This window comes from Pipistrellus hanaki, assembly GCF_964339955.1.
Source record: "Pipistrellus hanaki genome assembly, chromosome: 9".
Classification (NCBI taxonomy): Eukaryota; Metazoa; Chordata; class Mammalia; order Chiroptera; family Vespertilionidae; genus Pipistrellus; species Pipistrellus hanaki.
In genome coordinates this window covers 44,649,166-44,668,322 of record NC_140511.1, presented here as the reverse complement: position 1 = coordinate 44,668,322, position 19,157 = coordinate 44,649,166, and the positions used below count along the sequence as shown (strand labels likewise).

Genomic DNA, 19,157 nt, shown 5'->3' with positions numbered 1-19,157 from the left:
TCACCAATAATGAAAAAAAATGTAGATTTTTAAAAATTATCTCTCTGCATTTCCTTATAACTCTCCTTGACAATACTGGTAGCCCACACACTCCCATTGCTCAGAAAAACATAAACACAGAGCCTCCTTTGTGATCTGGGGAGCAGCAACTCACTAAGGCATCCAGTCAGTGGCATAAAGGTAACAGCTTAGTTGCAGAGTTGTCTTGGGCCCCTTCAGAATGTGGACAGGCAGAGAGGGCTGTCACAACAAGCAGGGTGAGTAACGTGAGGCCTAGGCACAATCCCATCTATATTATTTAGAAGAATGGGGGACCGGGTTAGTGAGTCTGACATTCCTTCTATGTTAGCTGCTGCCAGGTGTAGGAGCCAATGGAATGGGGAATGAGCAGATGGAATGAGGAAGAAAAATAAGGAGGTCTACTTATTGGATAAGTAGGTCTATGGCCCTAAATAAGGGATAGAAAGGACACCTGTGTTCACAAATAATGTCATCTTCAGAATTGGACTGGCCGTTGGGGCCCGTGCTGTGTTATCTCCCTTCCCAGTGCCATTCCTGCTTAAACGTTTGAACTTCTGACCTAACTTCTGACCTCTTGTCCCACTCATTCTGTTTCCATCCAGATGTAATGAGAAGAGCCTGTGCTGATATCACCATAAACATTTGCTATGGGCTTTATGTGGTTGTGTCCACTGGGAGCATAGACTCCCTGTTCATCATCCTGTCCTACACTCTCATCCTGTGCACAGTCCTGGGGCTGGCCTCCCTGAGAAAGCACATCCGGGCCCTCAACACCTATGTCTCACACAACCTTGCTATCTTTTTTTTTTTTTTTAATATCTTTTATTGATTTTATATAGAGAGAAAGGGAGAGAGATAGAGAGTTAGAAACATCAATGAGAGAGAGTCATCAATCAGCTGCCTCTTGCACACCCCCTGCTGGGGATGTGCCCGCAACCAAGGTACATGCCCTTGACCGGAATCGAACCTGGGACCCTTCAGTCCCCAAGCCGATGCTCTATCCATTGAGCCAAACCGGTTTTGGCACAACCTTGCTATCTTTGGAGCCAAATCGGTTAGGGCCATCAGGCTTCTTCCTGTTACAAATTTATGGTCACCATTTGCTTTGTACTGGAAGCTGTGCTAAGAATTAAAGACTGAAAATATATAAAACATGGTCTTCTCCAGAAACTCACAATTTTGTACCAGGTTAAAGACATATACTTACACAACTAGAATACAGACTTATAAGTATCATAATAAAATTTTTTGCAAGAAATTATTAAAGACTGCAAATTAGTAGTTGCTACATCTTGCCTAGAAAGATTGGACAAACCTCTACAAAGAAGAGGATGTTTTCATTTCATCTTGAAAAAAAAAATGTAGGATGGTGTGTGTTTTTTTCCTAGGCAACATAGGAATGGAATTTAAAAGAGAAAAACCTAAGGGGGAAATGAGCAATATAAAAAAACAGGCTCAATATTTTGAAACAGTACATGTGTTTGTGGAAAGATGAGCATTTCTGCACTTTTTTACATCTCTGCCACTTTTTATATCTTAACCAATTTGCCTGCAGCATAGAGTTTAAAGATTGGATGAAGTCAAAAAGGTAGATTATAAAGGAATGCACATACTATACCAAGTAATTTGGTTTGTATCTAATACATACAAATTATTTATTAAATATTTTTACTATAAAATAGCTTAGGAGTGTGAATTGCAAATTACAACCTAAAACACAATCAGTTTTATCTGGTCTCAGGTCTACCATTTACTCTGCGTGCAACATTCTTATCACCCCACTCTACATCACATTTCTAGCTACCTTCCTCATTTATTTGTCTCCTGCACATGTGAAATATTCTGCCACCCTACTGTTACATAACTCCAAAGGTGCCAACATATACTCAGTGTCTAGTGGTGTTCATGAAATAATAGCAGTGCAATAATTCTTTTGAATGTGCAAATAAATTTGAATAGGGAAAGGGGCACTAGACTAGCTGCATGGTCTAGTCTAGAGATAAATTTAAGTCATGGAGAGTAGTCAGTGTTTGCTACAGCACCTACTATAGACACCATCAACACAAATGTGATTGCATAACAACTGAAAGTCTGATTGTAGTCTCTCTTATAACATGTTGTCTCATCAGGGGAAGAAGACTATACTGTAGGTGCAAAGGAAACAGAGAAGTATCAAGAGAGGTAAAAGGAAAGCCAAGAGTGTGAAGCAATGGAAGCTAAAGGGGAAACTGTATCAAGAAAGAGGAAATGGCCAAGTGTGTTGAATGTTGTTGAGAAGTCAGATAGGATAAGAACTAAAAACCTTGATGATGATAGTAGAAGTTCTTTTGGCAATTTCACCAAGGCTATGGTTATATTGGAGCACTGAAGAGCTAGATGAGGGATGCATAAATAAAAATTAGTTACAGTTAACTTCTCTAAGAGATTTTATGACAGGGAAGAGATAAAAGAAGAATATAGTATCTTGGCAGGATTATACTTCACATTGTTATTTTCAATATGGAAGAGACTGGAACATAATAAATGCTAACAATGACTGAAATAGTGAGGTTGAATATCTAATAAGGAGAAGGAACAATAACATAAGTTTCCTGAGAAGATGAGAAGGTATTGACGCAGAGTAAATTTTTTTTTAAATCTATATGAGCCTCAAAAAACTGAAAATGGAACTCCCATTTGACCCAGTAATCCCACTTCTAGGAATATATCCCAAGAAACTAGAAACATCAATTAGAAAGGATATATGCACCCCTATGTTCATAGCAGCACAATCTACAATAGCCAGAATTTGGAAACAGCCTAGGTGCCCGTCAGCAGATGATTGGATCCAAAAACTATGGTACGTCTACACAATGGAATACTATGCTGCCATAAAAAAGAAGGAATTCTCATCATTTGCAGCAACCTGGATGGAATTGGAGAACATCATGCTGAGTGAAATAAGCCAATCAATGAAAGAGAAACACCACATGACCTCACTCATTTGTGGATGATAAAGAACATTATAAATTGATGAACCAAGAGACAGATATAGAGACAGTAAAGCAACAGGCAGACTGTCAAATTACAGTGGGGAGGGGAGGAAGATCTGGGGGAGATAATAGATCAACCAAAGGACTTGTGTAGATGCATATAAGTACAACCAATGGACATAAAACTCTGGGGGGGAGGGTATGTATGGGAGGGAGGGAGGGGGGCAAAAAAAAAATCAATAAAATATATAAAATAAATAAATAAATAAATAAATAAATCTATATGAGCCCTAAGTGGTTTGGCTCAGTGGATAGAGCATCAGCCTGCGGACTGAAAGGTCCCAGGTTAGATTCCAGTCAAGGGCATGTACCTTGGTTGCGGGCACATCCCCAGTAGAAGGTGTGCAAGAGGCAGCTGATGGATGTTTCTAGCTCTCTATCCCTCTTCCTTTCTCTCTGTAAAAAAAAATCAATAAAATATATTTTTAAAATAAATAAATAATCTATATGAGACCCAGCTTGATTAAGACTTTTGATAATTATATTAATGTAAATAAATATCTGTCTCTTTGATAAATATTATACATTCAGTATTTTCTCTAAAAGGATAAAAAGCAGTTTTACCTCAGCTCCTTACTTTCCAGGTTTTATTTCTTTCACTTAATTCAATAATTATTTATTTAGTATTGTTACAAGACTACCCTACTAAAGGACAACAAAAACACGTACAAAGTCTTGACACATTAGTACTTTATTTTTTATTTATTCAACTGCCTGGTATAAATATGGTTGATGGAGGGTGGCAGGTATGAAGGATCTGTCTCTATATAATTTTTAGGAACCCGGGCTGCTTATGGATTACCATGTGCAACTAATGGCTTCCCAAGTCACATTTGATATAAATGTGGAAGACTGGACATGCAAATATTTTTGAGCCTGGCAGAGAAGTGGCACATGTCACTTCCACTCACATTGAAAGAAATGGTTAGCATTTAACCATACCCATCTCAAAAGAGGCTGAGAAATGCTTAGCTGTGTGTCTAGAATGGAGAGAAATTAGGTTTGGTGAATAGAGAATACAAGACATGTTTGTAAAACAGTTCATAAACTGTTTTATAAACAAATAAAACCTTTTTTTTTTAAGTGACATATAGACAGATTTAACATTCAGACTTCTTCAGGATTCAAAAAGGTCCAAGTGGCTGAGATGGTAGTGTGTGTGTGTGTGTGTGTGTGTGTGTGTGTCTGTGAGTGAGTGTGTGTGTTTTTACACTCACAAAATGTTTAAGTCATATAGGATAAAATCTATGAAATGTTATCCAGAGTATATTAAGTACCATAGACTTGGAATCACTTCTAAAATCTGAAATAATGAAATTGACATCTATATATTTATCTTTTTTTAAAATATATTTTATTGATTTTTTACAGAGAGGAGGAGAGAGGGATAGAGAGCTAGAAACGTCGATGAAAGAGAAACATTGACCAGCTGCCTCCTGCACACCCCCAACCGGGGGATGTGTCCGCAACCAATGTACATGCCCTTGACCGGAATCGAACCTGGGACCTTTCAGTCCGCAGACCGACGCTCTACCACTGAGCCAAACCGGTTTCGGCTCTATATTTATCTTTTTATTATTCATCTATCTATGTCTCCAATAGCACTTCAAATATAAAACAGACATACACATTTAGCATATGCCCCTACAGAAGCATGAATACAAGCACTTAATAAAAATCTGAAAAAATAAACACCAATATGCTAATAATTATTTTCTTTTAAGGTGACAAATTCATTGGCGTTTTTATTATATTGTTACTTTTTTAATATTTTCACGATGTCTAAAATTTATATTTATAGTAATCATGTGTTGATTTCCTAATAAGAAAAAAATGATATGCCGATCTCTGTCTTTCATTCTGTCTCTTTCTCTCAGTTCCAGTGTCTGGACTAATTATATTTCTATTCAGATTGAAAGGAAGTCTCCATGGGCAATGGGCTAATCCTTCATTCCCTCCAAATGAAGCCTGCAATGACTCAGGTTTATGCTCTTAGTGATGCTGGCCACCATTCATCTGGGTAAATTAAATTCCATACTATTCACAACTCTCGCCTCCTGGATTCCAGTCCAAGAAATCAGATATGCTCACTCCATATCCTCTCTACTAAGTAATCTTGCGCTATGGCCAGAAAAGTCTGGCTGGCCCTGTGCCATGTTCTCCACTATACTACCTGCTTCTCACATTTAGCTACCTCTCCTTGGGTCTGACTAGCACTCCCCCTGTGGGTAGTGTTCTTGCTTCTGCCCTGTTTATTCCTATTGCACTCTGTGGAGCCCATAACCCCTCTTTCCCATTCAGCTTCCTTCGGGAAGTGCTATGCTACCTAGTTTGTGGGGGTCCTGGGATCACTGGGACCACATTTGTGCTGTTATTATAGCTGGCAGGAAAGCAGGCTTTATTGGTCTCTCCTGTAGATTTGTTCTCCAAACATTGATGTTGTGGGCTTCCCCTGTAAGGCAGCTCAGAGCCCTGGGGATGCAGTTGTCCACCTATATGCTCTACTCTGTTTCTGTGGACCTATGCTTGCCTTAGCCTTGCTTCACGGCTAGCCTCATGCGCTTCCTCAGTCTCATAATGTGTCATGCTCATGATTGCCTGGTCTGTGGTAGACCTGCCATTTCTCCCATGAGCTTCAAGGTGTTTCCTGAAACATCTCTTTATAAAGTGCCTCTCCAGATACCCACTGAGTGCTTCCACTGCCAATCATGCTATTTCCCAAATTAGCCACTGGTTAGGAATTACCCAAATACACACCTGCTTCTACTTCACAGGTTCATTGGTAAATGGACCAGAAGCTATTGGGATTAAAGCCACCAACAATATTAATGGAAAATGTCTACATACAATACTGGATGAGTGAAAAAGAAAATTAAATACCTCCCCTAGAAAATGTAAGACTATGGAAATATCTAATTTACTATCCCAATGGTCTAACAATTCCTGCTCACAATATAGGATTAGGCATCAAAAGACAACTTTTTTGTGTGACCTTGTGTCCCATTGAACATCAACTTCCCCCTTAGTACAACGGAGGTACTAATTATATTTCTATTCAGATTGAAAGGAAGTCTCCATGGGCTGTAAAAACTCTCAGAACAGTGTGCCATCTTTCATTAATGCAGATAACAGTCATTTTTGTAAGGTTTTACTTCCAACCTCCCTCCTAAGGGCTGGTGCCCCAAAAGAAAGCAGATTATCTATTTCTTCTGGAGATCATTTTGAAGAAGAAAATCCAGGTATAGCTTCTTTTCTGAGATCCAATATGGTTTCTGGGGAGAAAAAAAAAATCATAGTTTTAAGCCAAAGTATCTGATTGTATTGTATTCTTAAGTTTATCTCACCTTTGGCATGCTTAAGCCTTTGGTAAATATGCTTCAGATGTAGCAACCTTATCTCAGAATGCTGTGGACTAGTACAAGCAGTTTAGAGAACTGGACTTGGATGGTTAAATGGGAAATAATAATCCTACAACTACAACCACCTCAGGAATTTAATAATTATATATAGAAAATAACTAGAGAGAAAAATAATATTAAAAAATGGGAATTTGGGGCTGCCTCTCAGACATGGCTGGAAACTTTTGTGGGAACTTGAGGGTCTGCTGAATCAAGTGATGAAGGCTTAGATCTGGATGTGTTGAGTTAATACAGCGCTGGGGTGTTGATCTGTGAGTGCCTTGGGTGGGGCCTGGATGAGGCTGGTTGACCTATTTGGAAATGTCTTTTGTGTGAAATGTATCATTGGGCATGTGGTGGTATTATTGATATGAGAAAATGCTAAGTAACTGATTTACTATCTGAAAAGGGATTTATTATCGGGGAAAGGGAGGGAGGAAGAGACTGAACATAAACTGCACCTATGGATGAGGACAATGGGGGATGGGGAGGGGGCGGAGGGTGGGGTGGGAACCTGGTGGAGGGGGGAAGAAATGAGGAACCTTTGTAACAATATGAACAATAAAGATTGATTTTAAAAAAAAAAATGGGAATTTGGGAGTATACTGTTCTGCTGCCCCTATCCACAGGAGATGTTGCCACCAGTTTCATCTTTGAAGGACCAGTTGTGTTTTTATTAAGGAAAATGTGTTTCTCCTAATACTGTCTCCCAAAATATTGATATTAAAATCTGAATTAAAGAACTTTGAATGAAAAATAAGTTTTATCATTGACACCTAAGGATCTGAAGGGAGGGTTGTCACATGGAAAAGACGAAGGATGCGCTGCCGGATTTCCTTTGTCTTCACTCCATAGACAATGGGGTTGAGCACAGGAGGGACAAGGAGGTAGGTGTTGGCCATGATGATGGGCAGGAGGGAGTCCTGAGGCTTGCCAAAGCGGTGCACCATAGATAATCCAATGAACGGTACGTAGAATATGAAAACAGCACACACATGAGAGACACAAGTGCCAAATGCCTTTGTCTGGGCTTCACGTGTCAAGCCCAACACAGTCTTGAGGATAAGCATATATGATAAGGAGATGAGAACTGAGTCCAGGCCAATGGCAAAGATGATAACGATGAGGCCATAGATGACATTGACATGGATGTCAGCACAGGCCAGCTTCATGACATCTTGATGTAGGCAGTAAGAGTGGGAAAGGATATTGGAGCGGCAGAAAGGCAGCTGTTTGATGAAGACAGGCAGAGGGGCCATAAGTGCAGCACCTCGTATTACAGCAGCCATTCCAATCTTGGTAACACGAGGCAATGTTAACACAGTGGCATGGCGTAGTGGGTGGCATATTGCCACATAGCGGTCAAAGGCCATTGCCAGCAGTACCGTGGACTCCATGCCAGATAAGGAATGGATGGCAAACATCTGTAGCAGACAAGCATCAAACTGGATGGTAGTAGAATTGAACCAGAAGATGGCCATCATTTTGGGCATGGATGAAGTAGAGATAAGGATGTCAAGGCCAGAAAGCATGCAAAGAAAAATATACATGGGTTCATGTAGGCTGTCCTCAGTCCACACAATGTAGATGATTGTCAAGTTACCTAGCACAGCAATAAGGTAAAGGGAGCATAAAGGGAAAGCCAACCAAAACTGAGCTTCTTCCAAGCCAGGGAGGCCTATTAGAACGAAATATGTGGCACTGGATTCATTGCCATTAGGGCCCACCATAGTGAAGAAGCTGAGATGCAATCAATGCCAGACCTGGGGAGGCTGGAAAGAAAAGATAAACAATTGTCAGATCCTCCTGAATCACAACACCACACCTCTTCCCTCCATGCTGATGCCCCGTTCTCTGACCCTAATGCTAATGTCATTGTCTATCCACCCTCTGAGCCTATTCTAAACTCAACCTTACCGTCCTTCAAAAGCCAAGGTTCAGATAACTCACCCAGCCATGATTACCAACCCCACCCTTGGCTACAAAAGTGAGGGATGTAAGTAGAGATTGCTGACGTGAAAATGTCAGACATGAGTTTGCTCAGATCATCTCTCTTAATTAAAACAATTAGAGTTAACTAACTTCCTCCTTTCTTTTCTACCATCCATAAATATTCACATGCTCCTACTTTTTATGAGATTATGTAAATTGTATGAATTTACAACACACACACACACACACACACACACACACATTCAGCTATAATTTGGAAGCTAGCTATGGAAATAGTGACATTTATTGTTAGGGTATATTTCAGATAGTTTTATCTTGGGAAGAAAATATCCAGGATAGATTTACAAGATCTGGCTCTTGACAACAGGGTAGGACCTCTCTGCATGGGTAACCAGAGAGGAGTTGAGTGTGCAGAAGAGCTCAGCAGGAGGGACTTGCATCTAACACTGGGTTCAGGATGTGTCAATAATCTTTGTTCTACCATTAAACTGTCACTCAGGGGAACACTAGGAGCACAAGTTTTAGAACAGAAAATAACAGAGCTTAATTCAAACTGCTGGGGGGAAAAGGTATAAGGAGCCATATTTAACCTAGATTTTTAGGCAAAGAGGCAAAGTCATTAAGTCTTCTGTCCTGACCTCTCTGTAGCATGACACTGGAAGCAAATCCCTCCTACTTATAACTTCTCCCTCCTCCCTCTGCTCCTCATCTCTCTCTGATCACTAGTTCTTGGTCTCCTTTCTGGATCTTCAGTCTTCTCTGCTTGATCATTAAGCATGCTCTTAAATGATAATGCTCTGAGAATTTTATCCTCAGTGTTCTTGTTCTATATCCCCCTTCTGGAGCCATCTCATTCCTTTCCATTTGTCACATATAAACTATTGACTCCAAAATCTATATAGCAAGCTCTGAATTATCTTTTGTCTTACTAAAGGATCTACCTGTCTGTCACTCAAGAACATCAAACTCTCCCTGTTCAAAAACAAACTCTTACAGATGCATGGTTGTATAGCTCTTAAGAATATGAGGTATGGCCCTGACTGGTTTGGCTCAGTGGATAGAGCATCTGCCTGAGGACTCAAAGGTCCCAGGGCATGTACCTTGGTTGCGGACACATCCCCATTGGGGAGTGTGCAGGAGGCAGCTGATTGATGTTTCTCTCTCATTGATGTGTGTAGCTCTCTATCACTCTCCCTTCCTCTCTGTAAAAAAATCAATAATATATATATATATTTTTTTTAAAAAAAAAGAATAGGAGGTATGAAATCAATCCTGAATTCAAATCCTAGTCAAAGCCTTCCTTAAGTGTGCAATCTGGGGCAAACCATTTAACCTTTCTAAGCCTCTTTAAAAAGAGGATAACAGTCGCTGACTAAAAAATGTCAATGTGAGGAACAAATGAGATGATGAAACATTTAACACAATGCTGGGCACATATCTAGTTAATGTGCAAAAAATCTTGTCTGTGTTGTTAACTGTTTTTTTTCTCTAGTTTTTCCTCTTTTCTGTTAGGGTGGCTGAAATAGTCACACATGCTAGATATTCCATTTCTGACTGCCATGACTCTCGTGTAATCTTTTTCATTGGCACAATCCCAATAGACTTCTAACCAAAAGAAATCAGGCCACTAGACATTGTTTTGTGTTGTGTGGTTTTTTAAATTCCTTTGAGCCCTAGTCAGTTTGGCTCAGTGAATAGGTCAGCCCTCAGAAGGGTCCCGGGTTCAATTCTGATCAAGGGCACATACCTTAATCAGGGATGCGTGCAGGAGGCAACCAATCAATATGTCTCTCTCACATCAGTGTTTCTCTGAGTGTCTCTTACCCTCTCCTGTCTTTCCACAGAACAAAATCTTACTCACCATTCACATCCTGGTTTACTGTCCCTCTCCTATGCTATTTTCCTAATTCTCTTTCCCTTGGGTATAATGAAATGTTTCCTGCTCTATGCTTCCAAAGAACTTCGTTTAGATCTCATTTTATGAATTTATCCTCCTGAACTATAATTATTGCATATTTATAGTTTTCCCCTGAATTATGAATTTTTTAATGGTAGAAACCCTACCATATTTATCAGTGTTTAGTTAGTGTTTGTTTAAAAAGTAAAATGAGTTTTCTAAAAAGAAGAATCCTTCAATAGGCATCTAATGAGAACAACAAGGTTAAGAGTGTAGGAAGGATTTCTAATTTTCTAAATTTTAGAGACTCTTGAGAAGAATAAAAGAATGTTTGGAAGGTTCGGATGGGGTGATATTCACTTCAGAACAAGAATTTTTAGGTCAAATAGAAAAGTCTTTCTTACCCAGGGATCCAGAGGGCATGAGAAGCTGCATAGAGAACAAAGCAGGTGCAAAGTCTTGGCTCTATATAAATGTAAAGAGGACATTTATGCCCAAGAGAGGAGGGGACCTAGGAGGCCTCACCTGGAGACATTAGCAAGAAAGCTCTGGTTTTCCAGAGAGCCAGATACTCATGTCATCCAGAAATTTCCCATGAACAGACATGGTAGTGCAGTAAAATGAATGACTAGAATTAAAATGTGCTGCCTTGGGCAATGTGTTGGGAAGGAATCGTGGATTGCCATATTCTGAGGGTAAAATGATGTGATGAGCAGAGTCCTGGGGCTAGGAATGCAAGCCTCAGCAATAAATAAATGCAGAGGGCAATAATAAGAAATCAGAGTGCTGCTGCAAAATCATATAAGGCATGTCAAAAGACATTGCAAAAATTGTATCTCAGCATGCAAAACACTGTTTCTGAGCATTTCCATAAAAATGGGAAAGAAGATCTCTAAAGAGGTATGAAGTTTCTAAAAACATTTTATTTCCCTCCTATTCGTCTCCTTCATTGCACTCCACCATAAGCACACTCTCATACAACACACACACACATGCTGGAAGGGAGGTGGCTTGGCAGCAGGAAACAGGCAGCTATCGCTGGAGGTAAAATATGCGGCTACACCTCAGAAGACTGCAGCAGGAGAGAAATAAAGGAATGGGTAAGGAAGCCAGCCAGAGGACCCAGGTGTCACCCTTCACACTGCCCATCTCTGAAGCATCCCTGTCTCCCACAGTCCTCCCAGGAGGCAGGCAGAAGGACCCGATGACTTCCAGCCTGAGCAGCTATTGGTAATTATCGAATAGATCCACTGGCACATACTCAGAGGTAGGACTTGAGAGATCTGGAGGAAATTGGAACTAAATCACTCTAGTTTGAAAATAAGGCATAATCAAAGAAAAATAAACAATTTTTTCTTTTCTTTCCTTTTCTCTTAGAGAGCCCACCCACACTGCTCTCACTACTAAGGAATAATCCTGTGCTTAAGATAGTTCTCTGAAAAAGTCACACTATTTTTGCAAGTCCCAGGAATGTTTCTTAGAGACTGTGAAGGACATCTTGGCCTTTTCTTGAGGATGAGTGAGCAGGAGCCCCCAGCTACAAAGAGTGACAGTCCACTTTGAGGCCTTAAATCCTCTTCATTCCTTCCCCCATGGCCCCCAAGACTCCCCCAGGGCCAGCTCAGCCCTCATGATCAGTCCCTCCTCACACTCTTCCCCAGAACTCTCTCAGCTCCTGCCTTCTCAGAGACCCACGGAAAAGCAGTCAGGGAGACAGGCCGGGCTCTCAGCTCCACCTCTTCTGACCGAACAGAACAACAGAACAGAGGTCACTGCCAACACTGATTTGATTGTTTTTATGATAATAGCAGAAATCATTGATCGCCTGCAAAATTCCAGGCTCTACATCATGTATCCCTAGCCCAAGAACAAGGTTGCATGATGGCAATTCTGTGTATCTTCTCTATGTTATATGTGAGAAAACTGATGTCCCAAGGGGAAAAACAATGCTGCCAGGGTTTAACAGTTGACTGGTAAAGCAAAAATTTAACCTAGATTGTCTAACTCCAAGGCCTATACATTTCCCCTGATTTTAGCTGCTTTTAATTTTGTGCACATGTGTAGTGCCTGACCTGTTGGAAAGCCTGGAACAGTGGGTGGAGGTCCTAGGTACCACTGCCAGCCCCTGTGGGAGCATCTGTCAGAGAATGTTTCTAGAGGGAAGTCCAGAGATACCTGGGAGAGTCTAGCTTCTGCCCAGAGAGGGAAGGCCAGCCTCAGGGACAATGCTGTGATTAGCAAGGAGGTTGGAGTTCTTCACCCAATTTGTGGAAAAGCCCTTTTTCTAGTACTCCATCAGGGTGGCAGCCCCAGAATCACATCCACTCCAAATTATCATATTCTCTGTATTTGATAAAGCAGATGAACTCTTGCAAGGTTCTTGTCCATTCTTTTTAGACTGGCCAAGATGAGAATTAAAAGATAAGAGAGTGCAATTTCTAACTCAAGAGAAAGTGAGACTCCCAACCCCACTCTACTCAGCACAAGTCATCCTGGCCCTACAAAATCACTCCTATGCAGAGCTGGGGTTCTGGTCCCTGCCCCTCTCCTTCCCAAGGAGGACCAGAGCCAATCAGAGTCCCAGAGAGCTGGAAAGCTTGACCTAGTTGTCAGTGCCCATCACAGCTATTCTGGCTCCTGCCTGCACACAGGGAAGTATGGTGCAGTGGAGAGCCAGATCTGGGACTTTGATTGAAACACTGATTTCTTCAACAATTATTGATTGGCTGTCTACAGTGGAGAGGCTGGAGATATTAAGATACAGAGTAAGTAAGTCATAGTTCATCCCTCCCACAGTGAGGAGAAACAGAGACAATGATGTGGCCATCACAGCATGTTGTGATAAATGCCAGGACCAGGGAAACTATAAGGGCCGCAGGAGCAAATAGACAATAGCTCACCAAGTTGTCATGCTTAGGGGGCTTCCTTAAGGAGGTGACATCTGAGCCAAGACTTGGGAGGGGGAGGGGCTAGTAGCAGTTAATAGGGCAAGCTCGGGGGCATGGAAACAGCAATGTTCAGTTAGGCAACAAAAACATGTAGAGTGCCTATTATTTGCCCCAAACTGGAGAGAAAATTATGGGTACCACAGAAAAGATCACTGTTCTCAGGGAGCTCATGCACTAATAACAAAAATAAAAAATAAAAAATTAACAAATGAATAAACGAGAAAACTTCAGACAAAAATAAGAGCACTGAAGACAAGACAGAGCAATAGGACGCAAAAGGCAGGGACAAAGTACCCATATTTGAGATGGAAATCAGTGGAGGCGGCACATAAACTGAGAGCTGTGTGATGAAATATGCCAGCCATTCCAAGATCTAAGGGCAGATTGTTACAGACAGAGGAGATAACAGAGAAAAAGGTTTTGAGGCAAGAATGAGTTTGAAGTTTCACAAAACAGAAAAAAGGTCATTGTGGCTGGAGCATCAAGATCACAGGAGAGTTTTAGATGAGGGCAGAGTGAGGGAAGGAACCAGATCATGTAGTGGCCTACAGGCAAGGAGTTTTGATTTATTTCTGAGAGTTTTGGAGGAAATTAAGCAATAGACCTGACCCAATTTGTTTTTAAAAGTGCCCTCTCACAAATGCAAAGAACCAGAGAGAAAGAGAACATACCTGTTTAGGAAGCTGGAAGTGATTGAGTACAAGCCAGGGGACACTGCAATGTAGACACGAATTCACTTTCTAAATGGGCTGAAGACTAAACCCTGATTCTAGGCACTGAGACTCAGCTACATCTCAGTCTCAGCCACAGCCTGACTCCTTTGCAGAGCATCCAATTAGCCTGAACCCCATTCAGAGCTCACACCCCAACAGAGCTATAGTGTGACCCCCTAATGACAAACTAAGCTTGGACCACACTACCAACCCGGAACTGGCCCTGTTCACACACCAAACCACAGTCTATTTCTACCCCATCTGTTCTCTGCCCCTCTTCATCTTCATTTAGGCCATCTCATGCCAGGCTCTGGCTGGGCACCCAGTACACTGATCACTGGAAAATTGCTTGAAAACTACCATTCGTGCTTCCCTTTACCGCACAAACATAGAAATTGCTGAGGCTGTCTGTCATGTGAGTCAGGGGCCACCTTCATATCCCCAGCCCCACCCCTATGCTTCTGGTTCTTCAGTCTGATTTCTCATTCACTCAGCAGGTCTACTGGGAGACCCTATCTGCAAGCAGCCCTCATGCCTGGATGTACCCCTGCTTCCCTGCACTCACCTCAGCTGCACTGCAGGAACCTGTGCCCTTTTCTCCAGTACTTTTCCAGAAGAGGTCTGGCAGCTACACTGCAGTGCAGCCGTCTCTGTCTCTGCCCCCTCCTTTGGACTTCCCTGATCAGGGTTATTTATTTATTCCCTGTCTTATCTCCTCCTCCTCCTTCTGCTTCTCCCTGCAGCGGGGAGGAGTGCTGCCCAGAGGGTCTATCAGCAGGTACCCTTCAGTAGCCAACTGTGGTCCTATGTCCTTCTTGGCTTCTGTGTCCAGGGAAGGTATGCCTGGGGGATGGGGAAGGAGGAGCAGAAAGAGCTGAGATCCCTAGAGTCCTCCTCAGATGGGCCCTGCGCCAGTTCCAAATGTGAAGTTAGACATGGGAAATGAGCAAGGGAAGGCAAAAAAACAAAACAAAAAAAACACAACAACAACAACACTCATTTGTGTGTCCATGGTCTATGTGAGGGGCTTTTCTCCAAGATTCTTCCAAGGTTCATCAAACTCAGCCAGAGGAAAGGCTACATACGCTTTTAGGAAGACCCCATGACTAAGTGTCAGCTCATCACCTTCCTGAAGCTGTCACTGTCCACCTTCTTTCCATTGGTGGCACCTGGTTGGGTCCTTAACAAGCTTAATGGACCCATCTGCCTTCCCCCAAAGCTCATCTTCTTTGGCTCCAGCCTTTGGGTCCTGTATCTAGCTAATTCATACCAGTGGTCCCCAGGGACCATGCCTCTGCCTTCTTCTTTAGTCCTGGCTTTCTGAATGTCTGGCCGAGGAAGGAGAATGTGATTTCTTTAATCCTCCCCTAACACCAACGCCTGCCATATAAGACCAAGGACATCTGCTTTCTCTCTTAAGGACAAAAATAGCGAGAGAACATTTTAGGGAGTTGGAAAACAATTTGAATGTGAAAGTAAATACCTTACATATTTAAATAAATTTTTTTTAAATGTCTACAAATAAAGCAAAGTGAATTCTAGTTGATTTCTTCTTACTTTTACTAATTTTGCAATTGTATAATAAGTTTTAAATTCACAACACAGGGTATGCTGACTTTAAGCTGTGCACAAACAGACAATGTCGAATCAGGTCATTTCATCTCAGACCACATCAAAACTTGAGCTTACAAGGGCTCGAGGTAACTTCACACCTGCAGCCTGACCCTTGTCATCTCCCTTGAGCCACCTCCCACAACTTCCCATTTAGACTAAGACTGTGTGAAGACTTTAAAAATACCCCCGAAACTTCCATTTCTGGCCAAGGTGGAGTAACAGAAAGTAGCACTCACCCAGAGAAACCTAAAATGGCCAATATATATATAAAACATTGGTTTGGGAGATACTGGATATCAGGCAACAAATGACAATGAGCCCTGAAACATGGGAAACATATGAGGTGAACCTGTGGTTCCTCAGTTCACAGCCTTAGAGAGTTTTCATGCTGTGGCACAGGGGCGGAGGCCCCAGACAGAGGACACCTTCATATGAGGATATGGAGCTGAGACTTCAGGAAGACCAAGCTAGCTAGAATTTGAATGCAGAGGATTAGAGATGAGAGTTCTACACAGAGAGAGAACTCCAGGGATATGTAGAGGGTCCTCAAAAATTCATCTGAACACTGATCAGCACATGCATGGGAGCAAACCGGGAAAGTTCCACCAGAAAAGCTTAGATTTTGCATATCCAGTGCTCAGTTAGGGTCAACCATAGTGACTTCAGCCAGACAAGAAAACTTGAAGATTCATGACATAATGAGTGGAGAATACAGAAGGATCTTGCCTCAGAAGTGAGAATGTTTAACCAAACTCTGCCTACAATATAATGTTATGTTTGGATCATAATTGATCATTAATAGCTGCAGAAAGTACTTCGTGGACTTTATAAAATTTAAGGACTATAATTTATTGAGAAAGGAAGAAGAGATGAGAGTAGGTGGTGGAATAAGAGTAAATTTGTTTATGTAAAGTGAAAAAACTGCTCAGCCTTTCCCTCTTTTGGAAAGGCCCCAACCCCACAGCCATTGAGCACCTTATATGCCCGGTGCTGAAGACAAGAAAACCTAGCCCTTGTCCTCAAGGGAGACATAACAACTATCATACAGATATTTAAGTTCTATAACAGAGGATGAACACACGGTCACATAACTATTTAAGCTCTGTGACAGAGCGGTAAACATCCAGTTGAATGTAAAGCCCTAACTGTATGATAGAGGGAAGCACAGAGCCTATGGGAGCCTAGAGGAAGTCTTAAATCTATTGAGCTATTAGCCAGGTTTTCAAGCAACAGTTACTGCACTTACCACCAGTTATTTAGATATAGAGATTCTAGGGGACTCAGAGATGTCCCAGATCTCCAAAAAAGAAGGCCATGAGTTCATCTAAAACCAGGGACATTGCAATATGGATCAGGGACTGGCTCTGGCCGTGGCACAGAATGTGGTTATGAAGGGTGAAGATGACTATACTTTTAAATATTTTCCTAATACAAAGACCTATTGGTTGTCAAAATAAAATAAGCATATCTTATTTTATTTGCTTTATTATTTAAAACTACGGCAGGTCCTCGAATAACGTCATTTTGTTATAACATTGATGAGAGGCTGCAGGAACTTAAGTCTTGCTTGTATCAATTAGCCTGTGGTCAAATTGGTTTCGTTTCAAGCATTTCACTTAAAATCACAAGACCTACTTAACGTGAGGAATGACTGAATTGGCACCAACATTTATTGATCACTTTCTATTGTCCATGAGTTTTCACATCTATTATTCTATTTAATCCCACAACCACCCACAGGAGCTACAGTATGTTTCTGTTTTACAGTGCTTACTGTCCTCCAAATTACTGAGGTTCAGTAAGCTAAGTAACATGCCTAAATATCAAAGCTAGTGATTCTAACCTAGATGGCACCTCATTGTAAGCCCACAATATCTCTTTTCTTGATATAGATATCAACCACACTTAAAAGAATTTCTTGGCAAGGTTGTGCTTTCATTGAATTTCACTGGTAAATTTGAATTTCACAGGGAAATGAATTTCAACTTCTCTGAAGCTTCATGAAAACAATTTATGAATAAATAAATAAAAAGTTGTTTTAATTTATTTATTAAAACAATAAGTCAGGCCAAACTGGTGATGCACATTTCTGAGGCACCATTCACAAAGACCAGAAGGTGGATGTTTCCTAAAGCAATAAAACAAACATGAATATAATAGTTTATTGCACATTTACAATACTTGGCAACTTATAAAGGACATTTATAGTATTTGAGCTTTATAAGATCATTGTTATTATAGTATCTCATTACATAGAAGAGGAAATGAGATGCAGGGTGGTTATATGGTATACCACTTTATGATATTTTCAGGATTTTAACCTCATAAGTACTATCTTAGTATTTTTTCCTCTGCTTCAAATGAACCTACATTGTTCTCTTCATGGGGAACATTTTTTAATTTTTTACTTTTTCATCAATGTGAACATTTCTTATCTCTAGGAGATGCCAGAGCCTGTACAATGTCTCATATCAGTGCCCCCCACCCCCTCATTCTTATTTACTGTTTCCCCAGTGAGGTTTAGAGAACCTCCCTAGAACCAGTGCCATTTAAACATGTTTGGTAGATCAGCAAGAAAGGGAAGGGAAAGGAGAAAATACTGGGACCTGATATTAGGTAGGATGCCAGGGATTTAGAGAGTTCAATGCCTCTGGAAGAGCAGGAAGTGTGGGAGGAAAGATGGGAAGAGGTAACAGAAGCACCTCAAATCATGTGGTCAGGAAAAAGAAGGTGTGGTCTGGCCTTTGAGAAGATGTAAAAAGGTAGCACTCTCCTCTCCCATCACTTCCAGAGGCTGAGCCATACCCATGCTGAGCCCAGGCCAAGAAACTGGGCCTTTGACATTGCTCTCAGATTTGGAAATTACTTCCATAATCAGGATCTTAACTTCCTATTGCCATCCCCAATACATAGAGACATCATTCAATAATCACCGCCCAGAAACACAGTTAGTATACTCATTCTTGTGCCATAGAATCCTCACCTACCATACAAAGGAAATGTGTCCTGCGGACAGTGGGCGGTGAGGGCCTGGGGAGGGGGGCAGAGGTGTGCTGGAGAGGGTTGATGGGGTGGAGGAAAGGCGCATGTATAATACTTTCAACAATAAAGATTTTTTTTAAAAGAAATGCATTTATTTTTGAGCAGTCCAACATTTATAGTTTTATCAGGCTTCACTGCAAGTGGTATCGAAAGGAGCTATGAGAACAGGGTTTGATGAGGGATAGGAAGAGAGAGAATGAGATTAGTGAGAACATCAGGTGGTAATCAATAAAGAAGTACCTATTCAACTAAGAGAAAAATGGCAAGACCCATGACCTGTAAGTATCACCTGCATCAACAGCATGGCTAGAATTTTTCAATTTCCTTTTGGATCTCAGTGTAGAAGAAGAGAATATGTAGAAGGAGAGGAAGATACAAGCATTTCAGGAATAACAGATTCATTTTTATTAGAAGCATAATAAGAGTTCAAAAAATAAGAAATAAAAGAAATGTATCCTGAAGTATATGCACCAGACATATGCCCTAAAATACAGTATTCACAAACACTGCATACACACACACACACACGTATCTTTCAG

General features: G+C 41.2%; 1 protein-coding gene across 1 annotated transcript; it reads right to left on the bottom strand.

Annotated features, from left to right (window-relative positions):
* Nucleotides 1–7,227: 7,227 nt before the first annotated feature.
* LOC311627812 (olfactory receptor 51E1) lies at nt 7,228–8,190 on the bottom strand (the record flags this gene model as incomplete). The annotated part of the gene is made up of 1 exon (XM_084894420.1): nt 7,228–8,190. Exon 1 carries the CDS (start codon nt 8,179–8,181, stop codon nt 7,228–7,230), a length of 954 nt encoding a protein of 317 aa, XP_084750546.1. The 5' UTR covers nt 8,182–8,190.
* Nucleotides 8,191–19,157: the final 10,967 nt, after the last annotated feature.